Source organism: Sinocyclocheilus grahami, unplaced genomic scaffold (assembly GCF_001515645.1).
Source record: "Sinocyclocheilus grahami isolate Dianchi unplaced genomic scaffold, SAMN03320097.WGS_v1.1 scaffold161.1, whole genome shotgun sequence".
Classification (NCBI taxonomy): domain Eukaryota; kingdom Metazoa; phylum Chordata; class Actinopteri; order Cypriniformes; family Cyprinidae; genus Sinocyclocheilus; species Sinocyclocheilus grahami.
This window is the reverse complement of record NW_015505340.1, coordinates 832,639-856,158: the sequence shown is the minus strand read 5'-3', so window position 1 is coordinate 856,158 and position 23,520 is coordinate 832,639. Positions and strand designations below refer to the sequence as shown.

General features: G+C 37.3%; 2 protein-coding genes across 3 annotated transcripts in view; both read left to right on the top strand.

The window, feature by feature from the left end:
- LOC107592960 (neurofibromin-like) overlaps nt 1-12,608 on the top strand; it is a 23,827-nt gene extending 11,219 nt beyond the window's left edge. The window contains exons 4-24 of the mRNA XM_016282548.1: nt 1,686-1,876; nt 2,087-2,193; nt 3,144-3,211; nt 3,322-3,397; nt 3,505-3,662; nt 3,833-4,006; nt 4,158-4,286; nt 5,192-5,266; nt 6,310-6,441; nt 6,554-6,682; nt 7,126-7,239; nt 7,597-7,676; nt 7,760-7,883; nt 8,001-8,247; nt 8,699-8,772; nt 8,910-8,993; nt 9,069-9,413; nt 10,157-10,296; nt 10,458-10,580; nt 12,281-12,364; nt 12,602-12,608. Coding sequence (XP_016138034.1) covers nt 1,686-1,876; nt 2,087-2,193; nt 3,144-3,211; nt 3,322-3,397; nt 3,505-3,662; nt 3,833-4,006; nt 4,158-4,286; nt 5,192-5,266; nt 6,310-6,441; nt 6,554-6,682; nt 7,126-7,239; nt 7,597-7,676; nt 7,760-7,883; nt 8,001-8,247; nt 8,699-8,772; nt 8,910-8,993; nt 9,069-9,413; nt 10,157-10,296; nt 10,458-10,580; nt 12,281-12,364; nt 12,602-12,608 — 2,661 coding nt within the window. The remainder of the gene's footprint in view (nt 1-1,685; nt 1,877-2,086; nt 2,194-3,143; nt 3,212-3,321; nt 3,398-3,504; nt 3,663-3,832; nt 4,007-4,157; nt 4,287-5,191; nt 5,267-6,309; nt 6,442-6,553; nt 6,683-7,125; nt 7,240-7,596; nt 7,677-7,759; nt 7,884-8,000; nt 8,248-8,698; nt 8,773-8,909; nt 8,994-9,068; nt 9,414-10,156; nt 10,297-10,457; nt 10,581-12,280; nt 12,365-12,601) is intronic.
- A 67-nt stretch (nt 12,609-12,675) lies between these two features.
- The window catches only part of LOC107592925 (neurofibromin-like), a 13,255-nt gene continuing 2,410 nt past the window's right edge, over nt 12,676-23,520 (top strand). The window contains exons 1-8 of one of the 2 annotated variants that reach the window (XM_016282508.1): nt 12,676-12,832; nt 12,948-13,051; nt 14,900-15,038; nt 17,909-17,971; nt 21,599-21,757; nt 21,923-22,020; nt 22,373-22,519; nt 22,723-22,869. In XM_016282508.1, the coding sequence (XP_016137994.1) occupies nt 12,740-12,832; nt 12,948-13,051; nt 14,900-15,038; nt 17,909-17,971; nt 21,599-21,757; nt 21,923-22,020; nt 22,373-22,519; nt 22,723-22,869 (950 nt within the window). In that variant the 5' untranslated portion in view covers nt 12,676-12,739. The remainder of the gene's footprint in view (nt 12,833-12,947; nt 13,052-14,899; nt 15,039-17,908; nt 17,972-21,598; nt 21,758-21,922; nt 22,021-22,372; nt 22,520-22,722; nt 22,870-23,520) is intronic. The other variant, XM_016282509.1, reaches the window with a different exon arrangement.

Here is a 23,520-nt window from a genome sequence, read left to right as displayed (position 1 = left end):
TATTCGTTAAAATCAGTGAAAATGAACGTAGAAAGCGTATCCGTGTGGTGCGGCTGACACCGACAAGTAGAACAGTATACGCAGTTTACGTTCAGTGGATACTCTCCAGAATGGCGCTATGGTGACGCGGAGGAGACGAATTGATGAATAAAGTTGTTATTTTTGTTTTCTTTGCGTACAAAAAGTATTCTCGTCGCTTCATAAAGTTCAGATTGAACCACTGATGGCAGATGGACTATTTTGACGATGTTTTTCATACTTTTCTGGGCCTTGACAGTGTTATTTACTTGGCAGTCAATGGGACAGTCACTATCCTCCCGGTTTTCATCCAAAATATCTTAAATTGTGTTCCGAAGATGAACAAAGCTTTTACGGGTTTGGAACGACATGGGAGTAAGTGATTAATGACAATTTTCATTTTGGGGTGGAGTAACCCTTTAACAGTATTATAATGTTACAAAAGAACAGTAGTGTGAAATGACTAGTCATTTCAGTTTGCTAGCTAATGAGTAACATGAGTTTAAATTACTTTAGTTTATAGGGACATTATAGGGACAGAGGTAGCAGAAACTGTCCTGAAATGTTTTATGATTGCTCATGTACTCATGAAGTCTTAGACACAGAGCCCTGGTAAAACAATTAAATCTAAGCTTTTACTCACAGACAGATGGCTCTGAACTGGCCCTGTAAGGAGATTATTACATTTGCAGGTGTTTCCTCGTCTTGAGATTGTCTGGATTTTCCTGTATAGATTATTAATTTTCGCTTGCCCAGATGCTACACAGCTGTTCACTGTCCTCTTTTGTTTTTGCTAAATTATTTTTGTCATTTCCTTTTATGTCATTGAGATGGGGAGGTATACGTACAGAGAGAGAAAAAAAAACAGTTTTCTTCCATGCTGTTCAGGATTTAATTACATTATAGGGACAGAGGTAGCAGAAACTGTCCTGAAATGTTTTATGATTGCTCATGTACTCATGAAGTCTTAGACACAGAGCCCTGGTAAAACAATTAAATCTAAGCTTTTACTCACAGACAGATGGCTCTGAACTGGCCCTGTAAGGAGATTATTACATTTGCAGGTGTTTCCTCGTCTTGAGATTGTCTGGATTTTCCTGTATAGATTATTAATTTTCGCTTGCCCAGATGCTACACAGCTGTTCACTGTCCTCTTTTGTTTTTGCAAAATTATTTTTGTCATTTCCTTTTATGTCATTGAGATGGGGAGGTATACGTACAGAGAGAGAAAAAAAAAAGTTTTCTTCCATGCTGTTCAGGATTTAATGTTTACTAAAATTTGAGGACCTTCAAGACAACTAAACACTTTATTCTTTAACTAGTTTTGGCAGTCATGAAGTTTTGCCATATAATATAGAACTTCCCATCTACCATTGTTACACATTTAGGGCTTTTAGCTTGACCCAGTGTGCGTGCAGTACATTGATCCATTAATGTGTTAGTTCGGTGCTCTGTCATTGGATTTCATTTCTGTTCTCTTTACCCTTTCCTGCATGCTGCTGATCCTGAAGCGCTTTCTACTCTCTGTAGTTTTAGTCTGGTTTTCAGCTTACAACACAGTAGATATTATTAAATGTTACAAACACAGTATGGTACAGCACACAGTAAAAATAAAAAAGAGAGAATAGAAATAATAAAGTATACTGTGTATTTGTGTCCATCATCAGCAACCCAAGGACTGCCTGAGGCTGGATGAGGCCATGTTGGTAAAACAGTTGCTCCCTGAAATCTGTCACTTCCTGCACTCGTACCGTGAGGGCCAGCAGCACGCTGCTCAGCTGCGCAGTTCTGCCTCTGCCGTGCTCTTCTCTCTCAGCTGCAACAACTTCAATGCCGTCTTCAGTCGTATCTCCACCAGGTACCTCTCAAACAAACTGAGGGGTTCCACAGGGCTTTGTTCTAGGACCTCTTTGTGTGAATCAGCCCCCCAAATACCCCCATATTAACTAATAATTACAAGTCTTTGTAATTTGTATAAATGCTGGGCTGTTTTTCTTGTTTGACTACAAATTGAACAGTTAAAGGTTTTACAAATTATTAACTTTAATGTACCAATGTCTCCTCATAGGTTGCAAGAGCTCACAGTTTGTACAGAGGACACAGTGGATGTCCATGACATTGAACTCATCCAGTATATCAACGTAGACTGTTCCAAGTTAAAGAGACTCCTACAAGGTAAAGAATGCTCTAATTTATTAAGATTTTATTGCTTCAGTATTCTGAAAGTATATTAGGGCCTTTCGCACCGCGGGAACCTTTTCATAGTACCAGAACTAATTGTGGAGCTACCCACTTTTTGGCGTTTTCGCACCACGGAACTGGGTGCGATTTTAGTACCGGACTGCCTTTTTCGAGAACCAAATTAGCTCCTACTTCAGAGCAGGGTCTAACCAGCACAACTGGTACTAATCGTGACGCAAGTAGACATTGATTGGCCAAACGCGTATGAAAACACCCTCATCCGCCATGATTTAAAACGCCGTGTAAATGTACTGTAAACATTGTCAACTTATTTCGCAAGTATGGAGAACAGCGATAGATGGACGGACGCTGAAGTGCAGGCACTTGTAGCAAATGTAGCACTGCCAGTTGTCGTTGGAGATTCTTAGTCCTCCTTTCCGTTCTTTCAATCGCTTTACGTATACGTCGACTTTCCATGTCCATTATTGTGAAACCCGTGAGACACAACAAAAACACAGCTCCGAGCACAGCGTCCTCCATCCTCCTGTTTTTAATGTTGTTCTTTGTTTCTGTTGTTGAACGCCGCGCACAAATGACGACGCTGTCGACCGGCTTACGTCACTTCTTAGTACACACTCTCGGTGCGAATGCAACCCTTTAAATAGTACTGGGAAATAGTTCACGCAAAATCGTCCCAGTACTTTAGTACTGTACATTTTAGTTCTGGAACTAAAGCGGTGCAAAAGGCCCTATTGTTGATGATTAATTATATGGGTAGTCTAAAGCTGCACAGTTAAAATCAGAATCAAAATATGGCACAGAACAAGTATTAAGCCACAAATAAATGTAAATAAATATGTAGTGTATAAATAATTTAAAATACATTTATTTAAATAAATATATGGTCTTAAACTGCTTGATAACTTCCTGCATATTCCCTTCAGAAACAGTACTTAAATTCAAATCTTTGAAAAAGCCGGCTCAGCTTGCAGTAATCAGCAGTTTGGAAAAGGTATGTGCTTTGTAAACAGTACAATAGATTAATAATTTATTTCTTGCTTGAAGAATTCTCATCTTATTGAAGGTAATAATAGTAAATGATAAATGATATGTTTGTGTCAGGCTTTCTGGAACTGGGTTGAGCACTACCCTGATGAGTTCACTATGCTCTATCAGAGACCGCAGGCTGATATGGCTGGTTAGTGACACCATAACTCATATCCAGCTTGAATTGTTTACTAGATTGCTTGATGAAGTCCAAATTTACATGTGTAAAGATTAAACTGGGTGTTTCTGTGTATGCAGACTGTGCAGAAAAACTGTTCGACCTGGTGGACAGTTTTGCAGAGAGTGCAAAGAGAAAGGCTGCTGTGTGGCCGCTACAGATCATCCTCCTCATCCTCTGTCCAGAGATCACTCAGAGCATCACCAAAGAAGTAGGGGGGGAGGAGAAAGCTAACAAGGTCAGAGGTCACACAGTGAATTAGACTTCTATTCCTGCATCTTTTATTAACTCCTGTTGTTTCCAAAGTCTTTTATTTTGAAGTTGAGCATTGGAACCAATCACAGACATATGTTTTGTGCATGCAAATGTTTTTGGAGACAAACCTAGCTGTTTTGTTGTCTTCAACAGAAGTCCTTTGTGGACAGTCTGCGGAAGGCTCTGGGACAACACAGCGGCAGCAGACAGTTGACAGAGAGTGCGGCCGTCGCATGCGTCAAACTATGCAAAGCCTGCACCTACATCAACTGGGAGGACAATTCTGTCATCTTTCTCCTAGTTCAGTCAATTGTCATGGACCTTAAGGTGAGGAGGACCATTTTTTGAGTAAACAATTACAGAGCAATACATGTCTGAAGGGAATGAAGAACATTTATTCTTGTATTTGTACAGTGTCCCAACTTTTTTGGAATTGGGTTTGTAGTTTTGTGTAACTTTGCTCTCTCTTTTCTCCCAGGGTCTTCTGTTTAACCCTACTAAGCCATTCTCGAGGGGTGCGGGCTGCCAGAGCGCTGATGTGGATTTGATGATTGACTGCTTTGTGTCATGTTATCGCGTCAATCCTCGTAACAACCAGCATTTTAAGGCAAGCTTGTTTATTAAATCTTAGAGTGTCAAGCATTTTGCAAGGAGATTACAGCAAATAGTAGACAATCAGTAACCAAAGATTTTATATTTATATAAAATGTATATTTATATTAGTAATTTTATATTTATAAGATGATAATATATTTATATTTATTAGTGCTGTCAAACGATTAATCGCATCCAAAAAAAATTTTGTTTGCATAATATATGTGTGTGTTCTGTGTATATTTATTATGTATATACAGGTGCATCTCAATAAATTAGAATGTCGTGGAAAAGTTCATTTCAGTAATTCAACTCAAATTGTGAAACTTATGTATTAAATAAATTCAGTGCTCACAGACTGAAGTAGTTTAAGTCTTTGGTTCTTTTAATTGTGATATATATATATATATATATATATATATATATACACACACACACACATATGCATGCATGCATGTATTTCAGATTTTTTTTTTAGATATTAAATATATTTGTTTATAATATAAATTATATAAATATAGACATGTAAATATTTTCAAAATATATACTGTATGTATGTGTATTTATATATAAATAATAAATATACACAGAACACACACATATATTATGCAAACAAAAACTTTTATTTTGAATGCGATTAATATCGTTTGACAGCACTAATATTTATATTAGTAATATTATTACTATCGCAGCATATTGAGCTAGTCAACATCCATTTCAAGACCAACTTTAAATCATTGCTGTAACCATCATTGCCATATATATGTATATGTATATGTATATATGTGTATATATATATGTGTATATATATGTGTATATATATATATATATATGTATATATATATATATATATATATATATATATATGTATGTATATATATTTATTTATTTATTTTAATAAATTGAATTCTTTGCTAGGTATGCCTGGCCTCGACTTCTCCTCCTACCTTCCATTTCGTCCTGGTAAACTCCCTGCACAAAATTATCACCAATGTAAGTATGATCTCTTTATAGACATTCATGCAATGCAAAATTATTAAAGTATTATGCAAATGAGAAGCAATTTTAAATTCTAATTGATAGACCAATGATGCAAATAAATGATCTCCGATTGTGAGAGTATTGATTATTGTTCATGATAAAATGCATTTTGTGATGCTGTAATTTCTATACAGACATGAATAATGTTAATTTTTAGCAGCAAAAAAATGCTTTCTTGTCAAAATCTTCTTTTTTTTTTTACCAGCAATTCATGCCATACATGATCAGATTTTTTTTATGGCCATTTACATAGCCCACCAATAATGTTAGTGGATCCGTCATTAAGAATGCCTTCTAGCAACTTCCATGTTGCAACAATGAAACGGTTTATTGCTTTTTAAAGTCAGTGTAAAGGCAATTCAGAGAATTGTTTCTAAACTCATTATAAACATGTTACAAATAATGTGAACTATGTAGTACTGAATTGTGGAGTTAGACCGTTAAACAGTTTTTCACCATTTTTGTGTTCAGGATTTTTTGGGGCGGGCCTGAAATCATGTCTCGATGATGCACTGGAGCGACTGAGCACGGCCCCACCCCTAACACTATAACAACTAGATTTCATTAGCATCAGTGGTTTGCCCGCTCAGTCTCGAGTTACTGTCATTACCGTTTGTTACTACAGCCTACAGTTTGCTAGCTAGCTATGCTTTCGTCACGTAAATGCATGTTTGGCTGTGTAAATCCAATTAAGCTACTAGAGGGAGCATCTATTGAGGTTGTAGCAATATTTGACAGTTGAGAGAGGCGGCAGCTTTCCTGCAAGTGGGCCTGGTTTCAGTGCAGACAGCGGACATGCCCCCAGTGTTTGAGAGCAGAGAATACTGCTTATTTTTTCAAGGTTTTGATAACCTATGCACTTGCCTTTTTTTTTTTATCATTCAGATTTGGCTGGGTTGTTAATAACACATTTTTCTGTGGTGTGACAAACTCAGAACACATATTTAATATTGCTTTACACGGACTTTAACGTTTCACATTCATGTGCTTGCTAGTCACACCTGGACTGGTGGCCGAAGATTGACGCCATCTACTGCTACTCAGGAGAACTGCGCACCATGTTTGCGGACACATTGGGCCGAGTGGTTCAGAGTCTTGGTGCCCATCCACCTCTGAGGATGACATCGGTGAGACACACACTAATGCTATACATTAAGACACATAATCATCCATACAGTTTATGATGTATAGAAAAACACTGGCCTTTTTTGGTGTTAAAGTTGCTTTTTTTTCTTGCAGAGTCTGACATTCAAAGAGAAAATGACAACTAGTTTAAAGTTCAAGGAGAAGTCCACTGACCTTGACTCGCGTTCTCTGCTGCTGGCCCTGGTCAAACTCATCCACGCTGACCCCAAATTAATGCTGCACGTGAGTTTTTGGCAGTAATATGTATGAAATAGTCATTTAGTTACCTTTCGTATTTAAGTAAGTTATCTTAGAGTTGTCGCAGCGTATTAGGCTAGGGCTGGAAAAAGTATTTTAATGTCAGGAAAGTTGAACATGTCACCTTTGACGTCTTGCTCCTTTAATTCTGATAAAATGCTCTAATCCAACTGTGTTAGTGTTTTCTGACTGGTTCAAATCCTGGATTATCCCGATTAGGATTTACATGTGTATTTATTTCTTTTTCTTTTTTTTTTTGACTGAAAAAGACTGGTTCTTTTTCACAGTCTTTCCTTAACATGATTTGATATGAACTGTGATTTGGCCTACAATGGTCTGTTTAAATATCTAAGCTTAGCAATAGACTTGTAGTTTAAGGATGGTTCTTATCAAATTTGACTCCACTAATTGCATTTTCTCACCATCAGAACCCAGGGAAACCTGGTCAAGAGATCCAGAACAGCACAGCTGAGCTCATCAAAGGTCTGGTCCAGCTGGTTCCGCTCAACCACAGTGCTGAGTTTTCACAGGAAGCCATGGAGGTAAGACGTTCTTTGAACCTCTAATTTGGTATTGTTAACCAAAAACTAAAACGTTTTTTTTCTTATTTGAAATAAAGCTATAAAAAATAACATTTAAATAAGATTCTACTTGGATTAAAGATTCATTCAATTTAAATATAAGATTCTACTAAAACTAAAATAAAAAGAAATTAAAGCTTAATAGGAATATTAAAACAAAACTTTATTAAAATGACAAAAGGACATAATAAAAAATAAAAATATATACTTAATAGCATATAAATTATACTAACACTGCTACTTTGAATTCTTATGATTGTGCTTTTTTTTTTTTTGAATAAAGACATCTCCTTTACTCATTCTTGTATTCTCACCCAGGCACTGTTGGTGTTACATCAGCCAGAAACTATTGAGCTGTGGAACCCTGACGCACCCATTGAGACCTTCTGGGACATCAGGTGGGCATAAAAAGATTGGGTGAGGTTGTTAAGTTGGCAAGTGGAAAGATTATCTGACTATATTCTCCTTACTCCCCTCTCAGCTCCCAGGTCTTATTTCTGATCTGCAAGAAGCTGATTGGACATCAGATGATCAACAGTACAGAGATACTGAAGTGGCTCAGGGAGATTCTCTTATGTAGAAACAAGTTTCTCCTAAAGAACAAGGTAAACACACATGCTGTCTAAACATGAACATCTAAATGTATGATAAAATCATCCTGAAATCTGTGACAATGATCCACTCTGATAAAATGTGCTCATTCATGTCTCATTGGTGTGCAGGAGTGTGCCACACAGGGCAGTCTCATTCTCATCAGCAAACAGGCTCAGACCAAGCTGGAGGTGTGTCTCTACACCTTCCTGTGGAGCCCTGACGCAGAGGCTGTGCTGGTGGCCATGTCCTGTTTCCGGCATCTCTGCGAGGAGGCGGACATCCGCTGCAGTGTGGACGAGCTGCCTGTGCACACGGTCCTGTCCAACTACAACACCTTTATGGAGCTCGCCTCTGTCAGCAATATGATGGCTACAGGTTAGTGGTTATTACAACAGTCTCTAGATTAGACTGACAGCTTTAAGCTTTAGGGACACTGTCTTTTCCCCCCCATAAATTCAGCTAGTTTTGAAAGCCACTGAAGTGAACATGGACTGTTCTTGTGGTCTGAGGTTTTGTGAAATGTTTCACCTGGAAAATTTTTTAGAATTTCTATCAAATACTACTCTGAAAGATCATGTATAGTTCTTGTTATGTTGTGAGATATATTTATTTTTTGTGGCCAAGAAAATAGCATTTGATACTGATGTGGCAATATAAATATATTTAGTAAATTAATTAATATATTTATTTTTGGCAATGAATATGGCATTTGATACTGATAATCATAATTTTGTATCAGTAATCATAATTTGTATCTTTTTTTATTTTTTTGGTCTCATTGCAAAATAAAACAACCTTCAATTTGTATGTGCATTTGTGCGTTCAGGCCGCAACACACTTCAGAAGAGAGTTATGGCACTGTTAAGGAGGATAAAACACCCTACAGCTGGAAATGTAGAGGTAAAGATTTAAATTTGTCAACTTATGTGATCTTATTTGTCATTTGTTTTTTCAGTTATTAATTGCTAATCATTGAGATCCATTGCAGCAGCTCTATTAATTTTAGTTGTCTCAAATTTGACCTTTTTCAATCTTAGGCATGGGAAGACACACATGCAAAATGGGAGCAAGCTACTAAACACATACTCAACCACCCGAAAAACAAAGTGGAAGATGGACAGGTAGTTAAAAGAACACTAATCAGTCAAATATATAATTTTTCCCCCTCTACCAGCTATTTTTCTCTCTGTCCTCAGGAGTGGATCAACATGACCGGTTTCTTGTGCGCCCTGGGGGGTGTTTGTCTCCAGCAGCGCAGCACCCCTAGCCTAGGCACCTACAGCCCTCCTATGGGCCCCCTAACCGAACGCAAGGGCTCCATGATCTCTATGGGCTCTTGTGAGGTGAACAGCGAGACGTCTCTTAACAGGTTTCTGGACCGTCTGCTGGGTCTCATGGTCTGTACACATGAAAAGGTGGGCGTGCAGATTCGCACCAACATCAAAGACCTTGTGGGACTGGAGCTCAGTCCAGCTCTCTACCCCATGCTCTTCACCAAGCTACGCAACAGCATTGGACGGTTTTTTGAGACCCAGGGTCCGGTAAGAGATGATACTCCTTGAGATGCAGCTGTAGGATTAGATATTGTGTTAGAAGTAGTGCACTTTATATTTTTTATTTCATATATGTGGAGGTGTAATTTAACACATTCAGAGCATAAAGATCATTCTCGCGAAGAACTGGTTAATATTGCACTCAAATAAAACAAATGTTTTATTATAAATAAAATAGAAATTATTTTAAGGTTTTATGTTGTTATTTAAATATCTTTGTATATATGTGTATGGTTATATTTGTTATTATTTTTGTATATTTAAATATTTATAGCATATTTAAATATTTTATCATATTTATTTAATATATATAAATTAACGTAAATTAAGTACAACAATGTCTCTAATTGTCATGAAAAAGCCACAATGCAAAAATGCTCTTAAAAGTATGCTTAATTTTCTATTACAACATACTGGCAACAAAATACAACAAATTACTCAACTGATCAAGCATTCAAATCTCTTCACAAAATAGCGGTCATGTATAGTTTTGGACACAAGGTGGCAGAATACCAACGTTGTCAGATCAATCCAGACAATGCACTCCTTTTAAATACCATCAAATCAGCACTCGGTGATCTATTTCATCTAGAATCTTCTAACACACTGGAATCTTTTGTAAATACTATAAAATTTTATATATTATCAGCATCACGTCACATTCTGCATAAGTATCAGCCACATTCTGTGCTGGCGTCTTTGTTCTTAAACGTTCTCATTTTCTTCTTCAGGTTCCCATTACAGACACAAACACACTGTTTGTAGAGCAGACCATCGCCATCATGAAGAACCTGCTTGACAGTCACACTGAAGGAAGCTCAGAGCACCTCGGTCAAGCCAGCATTGAGACCATGATGCTCAACCTAGTTAGGTGAGACTTTGATTCACACTTAAAAATGTTAGTATAAACACTGGATTTGCATGGATGGTTGGTGATTTAATGAAAAGAGCATTAAGAAGTTTATTTTTCCATTAAAAGGTTTTTCTTAATGCTCCCTATCTATTTCTGTTTCCTTTTTCGGTCATCCTCAGGTATGTGCGTATTTTAGGGAATGTTGTCCATGCCATTCAGATCAAAACTAAGCTGTGCCAGCTAGTGGAGGTGATGATGGAACGCAGGGATGATCTCTCCTTCTGCCAAGAGATGAAATTCAGGTAAACTTAAACAAAAAACATTGAAGTTTTTTGCTCTTATGCTTATCAAGGCTGCATTTATTTTGTGAAATATTATTACGATATATGATACATGTTAGCAACGTTACACGTCCAAGTGTTTCCCCAACTATCAACACGATTGCAATGTGACACTAATTTTATACAACCCATACATAAAGACATTTACTAGACGTTTCTGTATGAATCAGCCATTTGAACAAATCAGTTGAATTAATGACTAAATGACTCACTCATTAAAACCACCCTGTTTCATGTTTTAATGCATGACCTCTTAGAACTTCCGTAGTTGAAGTGACGTGACATGTGGCCAAGTATGGTGACCCATACTCGGAATTAGTGCTCTGCATTTATCCCATCCAAAGTGCACACACACAGAAGTGAACACACACACACACCGTGAACACACACCTGGAGCAGTGGGCAGCCATTTATGCTGCGGCGCCCGGGGAGCAGTTGGGGGTTCAGTGCCTTGCTCAAGGGAACCTCAGTCGTGGTATTTAAGGTGGGAGAGAGCGCTGTACATTCACTCCCCCCACCTACAATCCCTGCCGGCACGAGACTCGAACCCACAACCTTTGGGTTATGAGTCCGACTCTCTAACTATTAGGCCACAACTTCCCCCATTTTTAAAAGTATCATTGCATTTTTCCCAACATTTCTAATTTGTATGTTCAAAAAATTATTTAAAACATTAATCTTCTAAAATTATTTATGCATTTGCAATTTTGCGGTTTATATGCATTTATGGCACCTCAGCTTCATTAAACATTCTGCGTAAATACATCTGATGCCACTTCAAATGCAGCTTCTGTTTCCTTCAGTGGAAAGATGGAGTTTGTTGATACTGATTTCATTTGAGTGGAAACAAATCTACAGTTGAAATTAATTGAAAGAATGTAACAATTTGATGTGAAAGATGACACATTTAATAAGGTTAGGGAAAAAATTACCATTTATAAACATAGTTAGAAATTACATCTGCTTTGTTATACAGCAACTCATTTTCAGTTAATTGTTTTTTCTACCTTTTTCTAGTCACAGAGCACTTTATTTTGAGAGATGTTCAAGTGAGGGAACATCTGTAACTTAGTCCAGATTGGGTGAATTAAAATTGTAATGTTTAATAATGTAAATATTTTTTTTGCATTGAAAAAAGTAGATTTTTGTTTGTATATGCTGTCAATTATATAGTTGTTAGAATATCTGAATCAGCAAAAAAATTGTATTGACAGGTCACACTTATAAAAAATCGGAAATGACCCCAAAAAAATTGCAATCAGTGCATTTCTTATATATATATATATATATATATAAGGACCTTTAGAAAATGACCTCATCAGTGAAAACAAGACAGCAACATGCCAACAACTCGAAAGCTGTAGAACCCAAGTTTAGCTAAGTACCAGCTAAGGCATTTTAACAAAGACCAAAAATCAGGTTTCACTCAACTGACAAATGATCCGTATTACTTATAAATAAATGTATAAATATTATCATTGTATATTATATATATATATATATATATATATATATATATATACACATACATATATACACACACTTCATTTGAAAAAAAAAAATCTTACTGACCCTAAACAAACTAAATTGCCAATTTGTTTTGATGATTGAGTGTGTGAATTGTGAGGTTATGAGATGTCTGATTTTGCTGCTTTTCTTAGAAATAAAATGGTGGAGTACCTCACAGACTGGGTGATGGGAATCTCTAATCAAGCAGCAGACGATGACGTCAAATGTCTGACCCGGTATCGTCTTTGCAGTTTAATGCCATTTATAATACGTGTAGGGGCTTAAAGCCTGACAACTTTTCTTATCTTTTCTCATGCTGTGTTTTTGTGAACATGTCACCATGAGAAAGGTTTTTTTTTTTTGGTACATACAGTGGAAGTCAATGGGGTCCAATGTTCCCAGCGTTCTTCAAAATACACAGAAGAAAGGCAATCATACATATTTAACTATCTAATTAACTCTGTTTTGCTCAGAGAGTGAAATATTGGGTGTATTGTTGGTCATTAGAGAGCTGTTGTGCTCAAGGTTCTGATGGTTTTCAGGATGAACTGGCCAGGGTGTTGGTGACACTGTTCGACTCTCGCCATCTGCTGTATCAGCTGCTATGGAACATGTTCTCAAAAGAGGTGGAGCTGGCTGACTCTATGCAGACCCTCTTTAGAGGAAACAGCCTAGCCAGCAAGATTATGACCTTTTGCTTTAAGGTAACATGAAACTATGTCAGCCATGGCACATTTAATTTATTTCAGTGATGGCGAATCTGACCCAAAACTTTTGAACGGTAGTGTATGTGCACTTAAAATCTGACTGTGTTTGCAGGTGTATGGCGCTGCATATCTGCAGAAGCTTCTGGAGCCGCTGTTGAGAGGAATCATCACCACGCCAGAGTGGCAGCAAATCAGTTTTGAAGTAGACCCTACCAGGCAAGATTACCTAGTTAAACTTATATTGTTAACACTGTTTAGCTTTTACTTCACCCTTAAAGGGGACATTGGATGCCCATAAGTTGGTATGATTATTCAAGCCCCAAGTGTACTTCCTTTTGTTGTTTTCTATTTCCCCCCCATAAATTATGGCCGATAACAAATAACTCTTTTAAACCAAAGCTGAGCTATCTCATACCCTCTTGCTCACAAGCGCTTGTCATTGCAGCCGTCTGTTGTTGTTGCAGTCTTTGCTATTTTGTTGTTCCGTATCTTTTCATTTACTACTGTGAAACAACGGCCTGGGACAGTGTTGCCACCTTGTGGAACATCTGATTACTGCAAAAATAATTAAATGCGCATGTGCGACCTGCGCATACAAAGTACATGCGGTTACAAAAATCGGGTGGTGCGCGTACTATTCTGATGACGGAATTTGCGTCACGCGCACTGTACGCTGTCCCTCACGTAGTGGTTGTGTAAAACAACACCCCTTTTACCTTGTCAAAAACAGCTTTGTTCACAGCGACCCGTTCCGGTGCATGTCTCTTTAAATGAAAATGAGCTACTGCTCACTCCACCCCTCTCTTCCATTTTTTTTGTGTATTTGGTGGCGCGTTACCGTCAAAAACAAAATTAATGTGTGCACAGTGGCTCTGATGTCGGGAGAAAATTAAGACTCTTATGTTCACTTTTACATCCAACTACAAAACACCTGCATTGCTCACAAGACATTGAGTACGTTTACATAGACAACAATATTCCGATATGAACACGATTAAGATAATACTCTGATTAAGAATCTACCATGTAAACAGAGATTTTTGATTACCTTAATCCGTCTGAAGTCATACTCGAAGTAAACACAAATCAAATTAAGACATGTGGAGTATTCCTATTTTAGTCACATTATTGAAGTGCAGTATAGACATGTACACACCTTAATCACACTATTACCGTTGTGTAGGAATTTTCGCCGCATTTTGCGACCGGATACACACATGGCAGTGGTGGTTATGTCCGATGTCCCCTTTAAAGAAGTTCTCCATGATGTACATTTGAACACTCTTCAAAGTACAGATGGGTTTGTATCATTGAGTGCGTTTACATGCAACCTCTTAATGTGATTATAATGAGATTTTGGGAATATTATGATTAAACTTTACCACATGTAAACGCAATACTTAGATTTAAATAATTTGATTAAACTCATAATCGCAGCAAGCATAATCGATAACATCGATTTTAATTTAAATATACAGGCATGTAAACACCTTAATCGCAGCATTGCTGCTCTGACCAAAGTGCACATGTGCTTGTGACATACATGAATGACGTGACGCGCACCTGTAATAATACGCAGATTAGAAACGATGGCGGGGAAGAAAGCATTGCATTTCTGGGGAAAACACAACTCGCTGCCACCAGTCTGTTCTTTACCGTCATCCAGAAATGGCGAACGCGATGGCAGCGTAGGCAAACAAATTGCCAACACATTTCTATGGCACCAAAAAAGCATGTAATACAACCATACAAACGTGTTTTGCATTAGACGTAAATATATTAAAACAGCGGCCAGTAACACACCTGCTCTTTCTGAGTCCATCATTTGTGCTGTGCAGTGGGGTGTGTGAATAACGGCAGTAAAAAAAATAAACTACAATTCTTAGCGAATAATAAGAATAATGGAAATTGCATCTAAACGGGCGTGAAGAGCTTTGCTCTTGCCATGTAAACATAATGCGATTAAGTCCTTACTCTGATTATTGGAAATAATCGCATTATTCGTGCGCATGTAAACGTAGTCATTGTCATTCAAATGTTTAATTTGTCGTTTCTTCTCTTTAGGCTCGACCAACAAGCAGAGAACCTGGAGGAGAACCAGAAGAACCTGCTGCAGATCACAGACCGCTTCTTCCTGGCCATCATCAACTCTTCAAACGAGTTTCCTCCACAGCTGCGCAGTGTGTGCCACTGTCTCTATCAGGTATGTTCACTGCCTAATGCCAGTCTGCATTTTTTTTTTTTTTTACCCGTTACTGCATCCTCTGAATGACTGCACTGAGGCTGTCTTTCTTGCTTGAGCATCCACTGATCAGTCTTCCAGTCACTTCTAACCCTGCTCTTATCCTCTCTCACACCACTGCTCACCTCTGTCTGTCTGTGTACAAATATATCAGACAGTTTAAATGCCCCCATTTCCTTCAGATACACACTTCAGATACATTCAAAGTCTGGGGTTGGTAGGATTTTTTTGATGTTTTTTAAAGAAGTCTTTAATGCTCCACATAGCTGCATTTTTTTGAACAAACATGCTGTAAAAACAGTAATGTTGTGAAATTTTGTAATAATTTAAAGGGGTCATGATGCGATTTCAATTTTTCCTTTCTCTTTGGAGTGTTACAAGCTCTTGGTGCATAAAGAAGATCTGTAAAGTTGCAAAGACTAAAGTCTCAAATCCAAAGATATATTCTTTATAAAAGTTAAGAGTCAGTCACACCTACCTAAAATGGCTCGTTCTAACACGCCCCCACATGTCTACGTCACTATCTGGGAAGATTTGCATAACACCGCCCAAATGTTCACGCAAAGAAAGAAGGCATAACTTTTATTCTCGCCGTAGTATTGTTGTTGCCGCCGCCATGTTGTGAAGACGCTGTGTGTTTCGTTGTGAAAGCGAAACTACTTTGTTTGGCCTTCCAAAAGAGGACGATATCCGCTTCGTCATGCCTGGAGCTGATCCGTGCTGGTCGCTGAGGAAACATTTATACTTCAACTTTGCGTGGTGGATCATCAGATCGGCTTTCACCGTGGACGAAGCGGAGTCCAGCCTGGGGTCGTCACATGTGGTTGCCGCAGGCATCACAATATGGTGAGGGGCGTAACATTTCTGTCACACGCTTGAGGAATTCGGCCAATCACAACGCACTGTATAGCTGGCCAATCAGAGCACACATCGCTTTTTCAGACCGATGAGCTTTGTAAAAATCGACGCGTTTCAGAAAGGCGGAGCATAGAGGAGAAACAATAATGTACAGTATGTAGAAAATAATGTGTTTTTTGAACCTTAAACCGCATAAACACATTTCATTACACCAAATACACAAAATAATGTTCTTTTTAGCAACATCATATGACCCCTTTAATATAACTATTTTCTATTTTAAAATGTAATTTATTCCTGTGGAGGCAAAGCTGAATTTTCAGAAGTAGTTCAGTTTTCACTGTCACCTGATCCTTCAGAAATCATTTAAGCATGTTGATTTGGTGCTCAACAATAATTTTTTTTTGTGTTGTGCTGCTTAATATTTTTGTGGGAACCATCAAACATTTTTTCAGAATTGAATAGAATTTATTTGAAATAGAAATATTTTGTAACAGTGTGAAAATCTTTATTGTTTTTGATAAATTTTATGCATCCTTGCTGAATAAAAGCATTAATTTCTTTAAAAAAAATCTTACTGACCCCACATGTTTAGACAGTAATGTACAGCCCGTAACCGGTTTCCAATAGGGTTATCATGGTTATCATATGTTCTTTTTCTGTTATAATGACCCCAAAAGGGATATGTTAGAATGTTTAAAATGTTACTGTTGTCTTAAAATTTCTTGTGTTTGAATGGCAAAATGGCAATCCTTCATACTTCCGGTATCCCCATTAAAGTTTAATGTATCCGAAAATGACGACAAATGGCAAAGAAGATCTGCGGAATCATTTGCTGCTGTACATGCAACAACAGACATACAGATTCAGTTTGGTCAGGAAATATATTTTGATAGTGCTTGAAGCTGTATTGCGAAAGTTTATATGTCATGAGCAGGTAAGAATCACAATTCTCCTAGCTGCAATAAACTGTATATATATCACACATGGGGTTTGGTACATTTATATAATGTAAACAGTGTATTCAGCCCACAGTTAAAATCACTTTGTACAAAAACAATTAATTTTGTTCCTTTCCATTATGACTCGAATAGAAAGAAATTGAAGGTGGTGTTATGTAGTTGGTAGTGTATCTTTTTAGTGAACCGAAAGTACCAAGTTCTCATTTGAAAGGATCAACTGTCTTTCTCATGTCTCTGATGTGACTGCACTCTGTCAAGGGCACCATCTTGTGGACATAAAGTTGTTTTTTAAGAATAGAAAAGGAAGCTTTGAATGACAAAACACCTTTTATTTTCTTCTTTCTTAATTACGTGTGGTTTTGTTTTCTTCTTGTTTTCTTTCATGGCCTTTCTTGTCTTGTTTGTAATCACGAGGATCGGGTTGTGATGTTCGGCTTATTAAGTCCCATAAAATTGAAATTATAGTTTTGTTGCATATAGTTAGCTTTGAGGTCATTGCTAGTGAACTCTTAAAATTTTCCGTTTAGTAGATACACACATTTAAACAGTCTTTCCTTTCTGAAAAAAAATGTATGACTCATCCTATCAAATCAGCTGCAACCATCAGTCCTGCTACACACTTCCTTCTATCTTCTGCATGGTCCACTTGCGTCCTCATACATGCAATGCACATATTCTGGTCTTTAATTTCCCGCGGCTAGCGTTAACTTATCGCTAATATCTTTACACTCTTAATATTTTCATACTTTGTTTGCTTGGGCCGAGAGCTTTCTCTCTTCTCTCTTCTCCACTGTAGCATTTTACTGCTTTTGCTTTACTTTGTGCTTGGAGAGCTTCAGCCGATGTTTCTTAATCACTGAAATAAACATGAATGAAATTGTTCAACGGTCAGCTCTTAGGAAGGCAGTGGTTGTGTTGTCTGCTCCTTCATTGTGTTTGTATGCACTGTGGCTGTGCTGAGCACAGTTGTGTAGCTGCTGTGACCTCTCTGTGCTCATCTCTGCCCTGTAGGCTACTTGCCACTCCCTTCTGAATAAAGCCACTGTTAAAGAAAAAAAGGAAAACAAAAAATCCGTAAGTGTTTTAGCATTTTATTTTTTCTTTAGCTACCATTTGTTATTAGTTTGGGGTTTATTCATACCATAAATGCAACATGTTTTTTGGTTTGTTTGTGTTTTTTATGTTTATTTTTTATTTTTATTATGAATTTGTTCGTTTGATTTTTTTTTTTCATGTTTTGGGATTTTGCTTTTCGCCAGAACATGTTCAGAAACACCTGTGTAAACAGCATTGTTTGTAATATATACTGTTTTCTTATGAAGACACCTTCGTTTTTTTAACACAACATTGTGTGGAAAACGAGCAGCTAAACAAACAAAATAATTGTACCGCTTTGGATCACCTTTTTTCCTTTGATTTTCAATTGTTGTGGACTGGGTCGGTGGTGGCGGGCAGTTTGGATCAGTTCAGCTTTTCTGTGTCTTGCGGTAAAGCAGAAGACTCTTTCTTTGTGTGGGTTTAAGGTCTATTCTAACATGAAGACAGTGTATCCTCAGATATGCAGACCTTTACCCTGGTACGGACTAGGTCTACCTTCTGAGAGTCTATAAACTTTCTGAGATTAAATTAGAAAACATTATGAATCTGTATTTTGACTCCTGGAAGAGTCTTGTCTTTCTTGGAAAGCTTTTAATGAAGGTGTTAAGTGATTTGCATGCTTGAATACAGTCTAATGAACATGTTGGCGTTACTATGGCTTGTCATGTGCTTTATGGGTCGTCTTCAAAACAGTGGTTGTGCATGTTTTCAATTTCAGAAACCATTGGTGCATATGCATGCTTGATAATATATGTAATGGTGTAAAATATCTAATTATTCCCACATTTAATTTTCTGTCTGTTTGTTTTTCCTCATTTTCTTTCATTTGCATTTGCTAGGACCATCACAACATGGCCATGGTGCATTTTAATTGTCTTTTTGATTGATTATAATCAAAAAGGGAAATTGGCCTAATGGTTAGAGAGTCGGACTCGTAACCCAAAGGTTGCGGGTTCGAGTCTCGTACCGGCAGGGATTGTAGGTGGGGGGAGTGAATGTACAGCCCTCTCTCCCACCTTAAATACCACGACTGAGGTGCCCTTGAGCAAGGCACTGAACCCCCAACTGCTCCCCGGGCGCCGCAGCAAAAAAATGGCTGCCCACTGCTCCGGGTGTGTGTGTGTGTGTGTGTTCACTTCTGTGTGTGTGCACTTTGGATGGGATAAATGCAGAGCACTAATTCCGAGTATGGGTCACCATACTTGGCCTCATGTCACGTCACTTATTATTATTATTATTATTATTATTTTTTTTTTATTATTATTATTTTTTTTATTCATATTAAAACACTGGTTACTATCAAAAAATATATAAAAACAAAATAAAAAAATTTTTATTTTAGATTTTGAAATTGTTAGATGTAAAATTGGTGCATGTAAACGCATTAGTTGTCAAGTTTTTGATTTTCTGAAAATGATACACAAAGAATCAGTTAATTACCAAGATTATTATTCCTTTTTTTATGTAAATTTATGCAAAAGAGTATTCTTTGGTTCTCAGTAGTGGTAGGCTTAGAAAATGTTTACGTAAGATGTAGGGATTCACCGATACCGATACTGGTATCGGGCCCGATACTGAGCTCCTCTACTCGTACTCGTTAAAATGCCCCGATACCAAATGCCGATACCACACAGCATGTGATAAGCGTCATATTCAAACAAAGAAACACGGACAACAGAACAACAGACAGCAGAAAGGAGTTAAGGATGTCTACTATGAAGTATATGTATGCAATGAATATAATGTTAAACATTCAGTGCGGTGCATTATCAAGATGAATTTGTTCTGACACAGTGTAACTCTGAGTTCTTGTCAGATTTTATTACCAGATGCGCAGATGCGCGAGCTTGTCGAGTGAATATATCTTTCTCACAGACATCACTGGAAAGTTTGTAGTTCGGTCGGATATGTCAAAAACAAGTAAGTAAAACAATGCACAAGTTACTTAATGGTAGAGAAAGAGAGAGAGAGCGCACTTTTGTTGTGTGATCTTTGTTCACTCACTTAGCACACGCATCATTTGGATTAAAACGAAATCGTAAAAATAAAACCATTCATAGGGGCAGTCACTATAAACATCATGTATTTTCAACCTTAGGCATACACGACTTTCTGGCGAAAGTGAATCTAGCAGCCTGTGTGAAATGCGCTAGGCTGTACTACTGTCATCTCATTCTGCATCAGTACAAATACCTGCTCGCGTTGCGTGTGTTTTGCTTGCTTGAGTGTTTCTGCATTATATGAGTGGCTTTGGAATATAAATCGCAGCATGTTTCAGATGAAAAAATGCGGCTTCTATTTCTGAAAATATCACAGTTAGCAGATTTATAACGAGTGGTTCCCTGCATTATTATAGCAAAGCACGTGATACAGTACTAAGCCGCTGCAATGGAGCAGCTCTAATGCTACCAGTAAAATTGATACAAATTTGGGTCCAAAAATTATTCAGACCGAGTCTGGGAAAAAAAACTGAAAACATGCCCAGGAGACTACAGGCTGTCATTGAGGCTAAGGGTTGCCTGACAAAGTATTGATAGTTGTGTAAATACTGTCATACTAACAGCTGTCTGAATTATTTTGGTTGATTGTAATCTATTACATACCTTTCTATCAAAATTATCTAACATTATCAAGATGAATTTGTTCTGACACAGTGTAACTCTGAGTTCTTGTCAGATTTTATTACCATTTTCTAAACTATAGTGAATATAATGTGAGAAATGTTGAAGGTGTCTGAATAAATGTTGGTTTGACTGTATCTATTTGATAAATTAAGTTAACCAACTAACCTTATACATACCCTTTTGGTTTCTGTACCCAATATTTAAAAAAATTTACAAATGCAATGAAAATATCGGTATCGGTACTCGGTATCGGCAAGTACCAAAAATAAAAGTATCGGTATCGGGCGAGTACTGGAAAAAGTAGTATCGGTGCATACCTAGTAAGATGAGATCTTCCATAGTCTATTTTAAGTCTCAGTCTAGTTAGGTGGACTTGAAGTCACTTGAGACAGAAACAATTCAGTCATCTAAAAATAATTTAGGGCAGAATTGATCAATTATAGGTGTGGTGGAATTGTGGCCACAAATTGCCATGAATATTATTTTTAGGGTGTTTATGCATTGTCACATCCTGTTCTGCAAACATTTATTTTGTGTTTTAGTGTGGTAATGTTTATTAGTACTGTGTGTACATTACATTTTAATGGTTGATAATCAGTGAGCTGCATCAGTTTGCATCCTTGCGTCATACAAGTCATTTGACATTTGAATATTAGTTTGTTCTGCGCAAACACTGTATAATGTTTCAAGTCCCATGACTCTGTTTGTTTACTTTCTTGTAGAGCCTGTTTTTGCTGCCATGAAACACATTTATCAATTATTTTTCCCTTCTGCCATTCACATAGTTTCTTTCCTCATAATATTATTTTCTACATTTTAAACCTATTGAAATGTATGTTAGTATTGTTATATTTGAATTAAAATCATCATGGCAACGATATATCGGAAAGAATTTGACTTTTGCCTGTCATTTACTTATATTGCATCCTTCCAGAACTCAACTATCTTTCCTCTTGTTTCTCTCCATCCATTTGTGCAGGTGGTCAGTCAGCGGTTTCCTCAGAACAGTATCGGTGCAGTAGGAAGTGCCATGTTCTTGCGCTTCATTAACCCAGCTATTGTATCACCGTATGAGGCAGGCATCCTAGACAAGAAACCTCCACCTCGCATCGAGCGTGGCCTCAAGCTAATGTCTAAGGTAAGTAAAGTAATGCCATGTTCTTAGATATTATACATGTCTCCCATTTCCATCATCTGTGGTGAAGGATGTTGACTAACTGGCAAGATAAAATGTTTATTTATACCAATATGTTTATGTATACAAAATTTGTCTACAATATTTTTTTCTCCTTTTTTTTTCCAGATACTCCAGAGCATTGCTAATCATGTCCTTTTCACAAAAGAAGAGCATATGCGGCCCTTTAATGATTTTGTCAAAAGCAACTTTGATGCAGCCAGAAAGTATGTTTGTATTTGATTGATTCTCTTATATTAGATTATTTTTGTTTCTCTCTAGTGGAGATTCTTGATTTGTGCTAGATGTTCATCACATCAAAATATTTTTGATTATTTAACCTGAAAGAGAAACCTATGTTTTAAATGAGTATATTTGCTAAAAGTAATTTTGGCCATGCTTTAGGGGTATGCGAGTATATATGTGTCCTTAACTTAAAGATATGGACTTAATGGCCATAAAACTCCTGTTGTGATTTTATCGAGTCTTGAAACACAATGTTCAATGCACAATGCCCATCTGCTTCTCAGAAACTTTATGAACCTTGCCGTTCAAAATGCCTAATTTTTGTTTTGGCAGGTTCTTCTTGGATATTGCATCTGATTCTCCGCCAAGTGATTCTGTGAACCACAGTCTGTCTTTCATCAGTGACGGCAATGTGCTCGCCCTGCACCGTCTGTTATGGAACAACCAGGAAAGAATCGGCCAATACCTGTCCAGCAACAGGTAAAATAGCTTCTAGATATACAAAGAATGTCAAGTCATTTGCAAGGTATACAAGGTCTGTATGCTTGGGGTTTTTCAGTAACTAACCCATCTAGGTACAATCTGTTTCCTTTTTCTGTGGTAAGTGTTTAAGAGTTTAGCGCATGGAAAATTTGTAATGTATACAGTTTTAACAAACCTTGTAATCAAACTTTAAACCATAGGGACCACAAGGCAGTGGGTCGCAGACCGTTTGACAAGATGGCCACCCTCCTGGCGTACCTGGGCCCCCCTGAACATAAGCCAGTAGCTGACACACACTGGTCCAGCCTCAACCTCACCAGCTCAAAGTTTGAGGAGTTTATGACAAGGTTACTGTTCTTGCCTTTGCCAAAAGCTTGGATTTCTCTTCTCTTTAAATTTTACCCAGATAGCAAGAGTGAAGATTTCTAGTTAATACGTTTTTTTATTGGTGTTATTCTCACCTTTTTCTGTCTGGAGATTATTGTAGCTTTTTTTTTATTATTTTTTTTATGGATATGTAGTAGTTTCATTTGTTAGATCCAATGGTATTAATTTGTTTTAGCATCTGAAATTTTATTCCAAAGCCAGTTATATAATGAAATTAACGTCAAGTGCACACACAAATATGCACATTCACACATGACACATCAGTTCTGGCTTTACTAAGTTAACATTGCAGCCTATTCAGTATCAAACAAATATTGAGTAAGCCAAACCAGAAAAGTTACTTGGCTCAATTTAAACTTTCTGTTGTATAGTAGTGACAACTGCTTCACCGCAGTAGTACACAATACACATTTTTGCACATGTTGCTATTTTATGTGAATTTTGGGATACCAAGTGCAAGTCTTGTTTACATAATAAATAGTTTAGCAGCCAAATTTTACATTGCAAATATGGTAAAATTTGGATTTGTGCTGAATGATAGAGGTATGTGGGCTTATATATTTGGATTGTGCCATATGTCAGCTTCATTTTTTTAATATATATATATATAT